General features: G+C 32.0%; 1 protein-coding gene across 19 annotated transcripts; it reads left to right on the top strand.

The window, feature by feature from the left end:
* The first annotated feature begins 1,387 nt into the window (after positions 1-1,387).
* LOC124889315 lies at positions 1,388-8,653 on the top strand. Of its 19 annotated transcripts, XM_047400821.1 has the most exons (8): positions 1,392-2,092; positions 5,070-5,124; positions 5,243-5,528; positions 5,799-6,619; positions 6,820-6,961; positions 7,030-7,414; positions 7,505-7,631; positions 8,061-8,637. In XM_047400821.1, the coding sequence occupies exons 5-8, from the start codon at positions 6,820-6,822 to the stop codon at positions 8,070-8,072; spliced, it is 666 nt and encodes a 221-aa protein (XP_047256777.1). In that variant the 5' UTR covers positions 1,392-2,092; positions 5,070-5,124; positions 5,243-5,528; positions 5,799-6,619; the 3' UTR covers positions 8,073-8,637. The 19 variants fall into 19 exon arrangements, 17 of the variants coding, with proteins under 17 accessions (XP_047256769.1, XP_047256771.1, XP_047256778.1 ...); XM_047400819.1 differs by lacking the exon at positions 5,243-5,528; XM_047400817.1 differs by lacking the exons at positions 1,392-2,092; positions 5,243-5,528 and adding an exon at positions 4,818-5,000.

Raw genomic sequence — 8,653 nt, 5'->3', positions numbered from 1 at the left:
AAATTGTTATAATTAAATGAATAGCTTAGAAAATGATAATTAAAATAAGAAGAATATTTTAGTGATTGATACATTTTTATTGCGTACTAAAAACTTTTTAAAATATGGTACTTCTTAAATTTTTCTTATTCTAACGGTTTTATATTTATTTCTAGATTTTTCAACTCTTCTTAAAATCAAATTTAGTTAATTTAGAATTATTAAACTAATGGAAGAGTATTAGCTTTCATTAATTTTGATAACTTCTAATAAGAAAAGATTTTACCATAATTACATTTAATTAATTTTTAACTCTTATGTATTTTTAAAAAAATAGTGAAAAGATTATTTTTATCTAAAACAAAGACTTTTAATGAAGGAAAAAATTCAAACAATATTTTTAAGTCCCTTCACGCTTTTAATATATTATAAATATAAATATAGATATAGATATTATTGATCGGTTAGATTATACATTGACAATTATACTGACCGTAAGTACATTAGTGATGTCATTAAGAAATATTAGCGAATAATGTATTTACATACTGGGGAGGCAGGCCACATGTTAGCACGGGCCCAACATCGATTACATTTTAAGTATTTTAAAGTTAAAAAAGTAAATACTCGAAATTTGACACCAAACAGATGCTAAATTGTAAGTATGTATGATAGGTTGAGAGACATTTTTAGCTGTTAACTATTGTAATTTATAATATTTTATATATAATTTTTAAATAATACACGTTACTCTTATTGTCTAAATTTTTGTGGCATTGAAGTCAATTAATTTTTTAAAACAATTTAAATTTTTAATTATTGTGATTTACAATACTTTTCTTCTACCCCTATTTACGTATTTTTTTTAAAATATAAAATAGATTTAATTTTTTTATATATATTTTAAGTTTTTAATTACTGTAATTTGTAACAATTTTTATGTAATTTTAAAATAATAAATGTTACTCTACTTGTTCAATTTTTTGTGGCATCAATAGTCAATGATTATTTTAAAATAACTTAAGTTTTTAATTTTTATGATTTAAGTGGCATAACGCTTAGATGATCATAACAATTAATTAAAGGTGATCTAGTAAAATTAGCAGTTTAGCAGATATGCTTTAAATGACATAACAATTACTACAATTAGAAGTGATATAATAAATTTACTCTAAAAAATATTTGTGAAAAATTTAAGTGAGACTCGTATAAAATGTTAAGTTAATTTAAAATATCCAGATTTAATTTACTTAAAATATCTAGATTTAATTTGTTATTTTATTTTAGTATTACATTTTTATTAAATATTATATTTTTAATACATTTTTTATTTAAACCATATCAATGTTTTTCTTAAAAAAAATTAAAGTGGACTGGCAGCCCTTTATTAAATTAGAAAAGGAATGACCTGGTCCACAAAGTTATGAAAATATGTGATATTGAAAGGAAAAGTGACAGAGTCAGATGGACTTCTCCCCTGAGTTCTTCATTTCCGATCACTGTGTACTGCTAACATCTTCATTTCCGATCACTGGGCTGCTCTTTATCTCCTTCATCCCAATAACAAACCCAAATAAAAAAGCTAAGTATCAATCTATACTTTCCTATTTTAGAATCGGGTCTAACGAGTGGAGTTCGATTACTTCGTATTGTTGCATTTGAGCTAGTTGGGACTGTGGTGTTGTCAATAATAGTAGTTATTCAACATCTTGACTTTATTTTAGAGACAAGAAACATTGATAAAGAAATTGAAATAATTAAATATTTAACTACAAATTGACTATACTTGCTAGGTTTTGTAGATGAATCTGCCAATAGATTGACCTTTTTATAATTTTCCTTCATATTCCTTTAATTGGTGGGTTGAATTTTAATTGAAGTTAACACCACCACCTAATTAATCTCTGGAATTAGTAGGATAATTATAAATTGGTTATGACCTAATCCATTTCTGTGTAGCAGGTAACTCAACAGGAAGCAACTAGATCTTGATTTGGTATCTCTTTACAACTCAAAGAGTTAATTTTCTCAGCAGACTAAAAGTCATCGGAGTTAATACCACTGCTAGAGAGAAACAAAATTAGAAGATATGAATCAAAGAGACTGCACACAGGTAATTTTTCATACCGATTTAAAAATTTTCTTGTCATATTTCGCATTACAAGAGTTAATTTGACAAATTTTTGGAGGTAATTTATTTTTTAATTTAAAATTTAGAAGTTAGAAAATTATACGAAAAATACTATAAGATGTAATGTAATTATTTTCATATTAATATAATGAAAAAATACATCTTAAAATGTCGATCAAAAGTCAATCCAATTTTTAGTGGTATTTTAAATAATTATTTCATTATTTAATTTTGGTGATTGATTCACCTATATTTTACAAATGTAATTATCAGCTAGAATAGTTATTCCATTTAGTAAAAATAATTTTTTTAAGGATTTGAGTAAAATTAAGGAAAAAAAACCCGTGTCTTGTTTTTCCTGTAACCTCATTATTCCCTCCATTATTTCCCTCCAAACTTTTCACAATAGAATTTAGGTTTAATTCTAATTTCTAAGGAAACCTTTCATTCTCATCTTCCTCTCTGAACTACGGCTGAAGCTCTCAAGGTCACCCACCCTATATTCTCTCTTAATCCCGGTAAATTCACATTCAGTGTAATTAACCGTTTTGGGTATTCTTTATTAATTATAGATGTGTCCTTTTTTGGCCTTCACTCTACTAAATAATGAACTTTTTTAGATTTCTCAACAACTGTTTATTTTTTTATTGTATCTGGTTGTCCCCTTTTCCTTTTTATTTGTTTGATTCATAAAACTTGCTTTATTTTTTAACTTTTGGTGAGTTTTTTCTGCATTTTCTACAATTTTTTTTGATAATCATGGTATTCGGGCCAACCTTTGTGTACCTCGAGTAATTTCATTGAAATTTTGATGTTTTATTTTATGATTTTGATGGTGAATAAAATTAGAATCAGATTTATATGCTTATGTTGTTATTGTTGATGTTCTGCTGGTGCTTATGGTTTAAAACTATAAACCGCTGTCAAGTTTAACGGGAAACTTTTGATACAAAAGCGTGATATTAATGTGTTTCAGTTGTGATCATGTAAAGAATGCAAGTTGATAGTTAGTTCTAAGCAGCAATAGTGAATTTCCCTTGGTAATAATAAAAGTAATAGTTACAATTCCTTTTAAATATTGAAGTAGTAGAAGAGATCTAATAGTGAGTAAAAATCAAACAAAGGAGCCTTCCTACACTATAGGTACAGATTTTTCAAACACCTAGGTTTAACCTGCTCAATGTTCAATGTTGTCTCTTTTGTCACTTAAAACTTTTATTGTTCTCTCCATCCAAGTAAGCCAGAAAACACAAGCAGGGATAGGAATTCAATAGTGCCAGTTATCCTTCAATGTAGACTGTTCATACCAGTTGCATAGACAAGTTTTTCTTATCATGGCATGACCAGTGATCACCAAAAATATTTTAAAACATAGTTCAGACATGTCTTTAGAAGCATTGTGCTGTTTTTAGCTGATATTAATTGTCTCACATTTACATATGTATATGATAATAAGTTTTGTTCCAGTAGTCCCTTGTTTGTTCATGACAGTGACTCATATATAATTTAATGAGTTGAATGCAACTTGATGTGAACATTAATCCCTGACCTATTTTTTCTTTCTAAATTAAATATAGATCTCGATGTGCTAAGTTTAAAGTATTTGTTTTTGCTAAGTAAATACAGAAGCTCAAACTTGTGTTTTTGTGCTAAGTTGCAACATGTCTTTATTATTCAACTTTTACTCGTTGCTATTTGTACATGTAGATGGAAAATGAACATCGTAAATGAATGTATGATAGAAGCTTTTCTGATCGGCGGGGGTTGCGGTATGAATTTAAACAAGGTGTTAAAGAATTTCTTAAACAGGCCAATTTATGTTGTCAATCAGATGGGACAATTAGGTGTCCTTGTGTGGATTGTGAATGTAAAAAGTGGTTAAGACCCGAAGATGTTAAGACTGATCTTTATAGTAAAGGTTTCATGGAGAATTATTATGTTTGGACTAGCCATGGAGAAATTGAGGGTACTATCGATAATAGTCACAATCATAATTTTGTAGTTGGTGAAAGTAGCCGTGATCCTAGGTTACATGAAATGGTTATGGATGCTTTTGGGATAGACAATGAGGGTGAAAACCAACATGTTGTTCAACTTCCCAATGAAGAAGCACAACGTTTTTTTGCACAGTTAGAGTCTGCTAGTCAACCACTTTGTGAAGGCATGTCTCACTCTGAGTTATCTGTTGCAGTCAGACTGCTAAGTATTAAATCAGATGCTAATATTTCTCAAGTGGGTATGGACTCTGTGATTGGGTTTATGAATGAACTAAACCCAAATTTAGACTTACCTGATAATTACTATAAAGCCAAAAAATTGGTTTGCAAATTAGGTATTTCCTATGTGAAAATTGATTGTTGTGAAAAAGGCTGCATGTTGTATTATAAGGATGATGCAGACTTAGAGAATTGCAAATTTTGTGGTCTGTCTCGTTTTAAACAACTTGCAAGTGGAAACAAAGTTGCCATCAAGGCGATGCATTATTTACCTCTTATACCAAGATTTAAAAGGTTGTATGCATCAATGAGTTCTGCTCCTCATATGAGATGGCACTATGAAAATAAGAGGCCGTCTGGTGTTTTATGTCATCCATCAGATGGAGAAGCATGGAACCATTTTGATAGAATGTGTCCAGATTTTGCTAATGAACCGCGGAATGTTTGAATGGGTTTGTGTGCTGATGAATTTACAACATTTTCTGTCTCAGCTGCACCAGATTCTTGTTGGCCAGTCTTTGTCACACCGTTTAATTCCTATCGCATTTAGTAGCCTGTCTGAAAGAATATGGAAATCGATTACAGAGATAAGTTTGTTTTTCAAAGAGTTGTGTTCCAACACATTAAAGAGAGATGATCTACTTTTGATGAAGCAAAACATTCGGATACTTTGTGTAAGTTGGAAAAAGTTTTTCCATGTGATTTTTTTGATGTGATGGAACATCTTCCAATTCACCTTGTAGATGAGGCACTACTTGGAGGTCCTCTTCAATATCGATGGATGTACCCATGGGAAAGGTAAGTGCTATAAATAGATAATTTATTTTTTGAGTGTTTAATCATTCTTTGTATAAATTATTTAATTTTTGAATGTTTAAACATTCTTTAAATATTCATATAACTTGATGTAACTCAGGAAAATTGGCAAGTGTAAACGGTCTGTGAAACAAAACAATAGAATCGAGGGATCTATATGTGAGGCCTATCTCGTTGCGAAAACCTCTCACTTTTGTTCTTATTATTTTGAGAAACACGTACCGTGTTTGAGAAATAGGAAAATTCGACACAATGAAGGTAAGAAGGATCCTTTGGCCCCACCATTATACATATTCAATCAACCAGGTAAGGGTTCTAAAACTACCATAAAAAGATTCTTGACTGATATGGAGAGAAAGTCAGCCACAACACATGTATTATTATGAGTAAGTTTCGAATTAAATTATTGATTTTTTACAAAATAATTCAACATTAGTTTTATTGTGTAAATGTTAAATATGTTTGATAGTTGGTTCTTGAGTTTGCATGGATATGATGCTATTTATTCTCATTTTAGCGAGTAGTTCAAATTTTCTGTAAGTGTTAACTTACCAAAAATAAATATATATATATATATATATATATATATATATATATATATTTCTATAAATTATAAATATTTTCTAACCTTTTAATTCTTTTTTACCACTATATAGGTCAATGATCCAAATAATAACATGACCAACCAATTTTTGAAAGATATAGCTTGGGGGCCAAGCCCTTGGGTCAAAACGATGAATAAGTACAATGTCAATGGTTATAAGTTCCACATAGAAGAAAGCTCCAAGTATTATAAAAGCAATAACAGTGGGGTTTGGGTTAAAAGAGACACTAGCAATAAGGATGGAGATATTGATATTATGGTGTGCTCCAAGAAATTTTAGAACTAGATTTCCTGGTTGGCCATACAAAAAGTTGATACTTTTTCGATGTAAGTGGTTGGCCATACAAAAAGTTGATACTTTTTCGATGTAAGTGGTTTGACCCAACACCAAAAATCGGTACAAGGGTAGACCCACATTACAAAATTGTTGAAGTTAATCATACAAGGCAGTATGGAAGTTATGATCCTTTTATCATTGCGCAAAATGTTACACAGGTCTATTATGCTCCTTATCCGTTGCGTAGGGATAAATTGGATTGGTGGGTAGTTATTAAAACAAAGCCCGTGGGTCGTGTTGAAATTGAGAATGCTTTAGATGTAGCGTACCAAAATGATATTTCTAGTGTTCAAGAAATAGTTGATATAGAATTAGAAAATGAACTGGAGCATCCAGATCACATATTTGAAGAAATTGATATCGAGGAAGAAACTTCGATGGAAATTGAGGAGGAAGAACTATCTCTTGATGATGGGTACTCTTCATATAACGAGTATTCTTCTGATGAGGAAGATTCAGCGGGCAGTATTGAAACAAGCGAAAGTGAAGAGGAAGAATTACATGCTGAAAATGAAATCAGCGAGGACGATTAACATGTTCGTTCCCTTTTTATGCTAGTTTGTTATATAAACTCTTTATTTAATTTCGAAGTAACAATATTTGCTCATGACAGATTTTGTGTTTAACCAAAATAGAATAATGTTAGTGTCATGCACAAACAGATAGTGATGCATATAGATTTGTATATTTTAGTATTTTACGTGTTTCATTTTATAGTTTATGTTTCATTATGCAGATGGCATCAGGTAATGATAATGAGCAACGACAGAGTAGTAGTTCTCGTAGAAAGAATACTACTAAGAGTAAAGTAGAACAAATCACGTCTAGATCAAGTCCATCTCATTCTTTAGTTCCACCATTGCATCCACCATCACAAGGTCCATCACTATTTTCACATTCTTTCTATGGTATGCCTCCCCAGGGTTATAACTCAATACTTCCCCAGGTTTTAGCTCGATGCCTCCCCCAAGCTTTAGCTCGATGCCTTCCCAGGACCATGGGATGTCATCTTCTAACCCTTTTAACAATATGCCAAGCCCAGATAGTTCCTCAGTGCCTCCATCTCTTATACGTACACATGGCACGAATTCATCTTATCTTGCTGCCATGGATCGACGTCCACCTTCAGACACTACATTGTCAAAGGCCATTCAACCAGTTAGTCCACAACTTTCTAGGTCAAATATAGGAGCGAGCAATTCTGAGATGTGCAATTCTGAAGCATTTCCTAATCCTTCTTCGACTCCATCTTCTGTTCACGGTCCAGATCTTCCACCACCTGGAGAGTTAGATCAGCTACGGAGGGTGCGCATTATAGCTGATGGGGAAGGATAAACTTATTTTTAATTATATTCTAATTCCTATAATATTTTCTGCTTATTAAATTAACTATTTTTAAAAAAATTTAATTGTTAATTCAGGTTTTATCCTTCCAGACCGGCTGCAAATGCAATTTCAGCAGGAATCCAGAAACTTTATGATGGTTTTTATCCGACTTGGAGTGATGTTTCCGATTGTACAAAACAAGGAGTCTTCAATGAGTTTATGGTATGTATACTTCGGAACGATATTTTCAACATTTTTCATATTACCACGTGCTGCTTCAATTTTTCTAATTAAATTATATCTTAACGTTTTGGATTCTAAACTCACTGCCAAATTTGCTGATTTAGTAGTACATCTACAGGGTTGTTTTTCAATTAATGTCTGCCAACTATCAATATTCCGGAAATTTATTGACTATCCCTACACACAAATCCTCTATTCTTGAGCTTCCACTTCCTTCCCATTCTTGTGGAGCCTTCTTCACCAGTGACTTCACGTTCTTAGTTGGTGTCTTTTTAGCCAGCTCCTTTTTGGCTGTTACAGGGTTTTGCAAAGGTTTCCGACATGGAGTCATTCTGTAGTCGCCTTTGTGACCTCAGCTGGCTTCTTCTCCGTTATCTTTGGCTTAGTGGTAACCTTTTGCTTTTGCAGGAACAGCCTTAGGCTTAGCCTTGCTGGCAGGTTTTGCCTCAACAGCAGGCTTCTTGTTCGATGGTGCAGTAGCTGGTATAGAAGCCGATGAAAGTTTTTAGGAGCTCTTAATTACTTTCTTCTGTTTTTTGAAATTTGTGAAAGATTTTTCTGTTTTTTCTCAATGAATTTGATAATAGTACTTACTTCTCTTGTCCGACCACACTGTTAACCTCACACACCTCCTAGCCAATGTCGAGTATTGTTTCTTTTGTCTTGGATCTCTGCTGCCCACATGCCCATTTTCATTGTCTAACTGCCCTGTATTTCTTCATCTTTACTTGAAGCGGCTTCTTCTCTTTGAATTTGTTCTTTGAAATCACCCTAGTACTTCTATTTTCAATGATAAATTGCTGCAAGCACCTGCACCTCCCTAGGTGGAACTTTCCACAGATGTACTACTTGTGCCCTCCTTGACAATATGTAGGAAGTACCAAAATTCACATAACTGTATACCCTAGGAAGTACCTGCACCTCCTATGACTGTATACCGTAGGAAGTACCAAAATTCAAATCTATTGTGAAAATATTGTATTATACAGCAATTCACTATG

This window comes from Capsicum annuum, chromosome 12 (genome assembly GCF_002878395.1).
Source record: "Capsicum annuum cultivar UCD-10X-F1 chromosome 12, UCD10Xv1.1, whole genome shotgun sequence".
NCBI lineage: Eukaryota > Viridiplantae > Streptophyta > Magnoliopsida > Solanales > Solanaceae > Capsicum > Capsicum annuum.
The sequence above is the reverse complement of the archived record's forward strand: the minus strand, read 5'-3'. Positions and strand labels throughout refer to the sequence as shown.

Bases quoted from the DNA above. Each gene is read 5' to 3' on its own strand.
- LOC124889315 (XM_047400810.1), top strand. From the start codon at position 4,665: ATGAAAATAAGAGGCCGTCTGGTGTTTTATGTCATCCATCAGATGGAG. The intron at 5,125-7,029 runs GTAAGTGCTATA...ATACTTCCCCAG, and splicing joins TGGATGTACCCATGGGAAAG to GTTTTAGCTCGATGCCTCCC. The intron at 7,415-7,504 runs ATAAACTTATTT...TTGTTAATTCAG, and splicing joins ATTATAGCTGATGGGGAAGG to GTTTTATCCTTCCAGACCGG.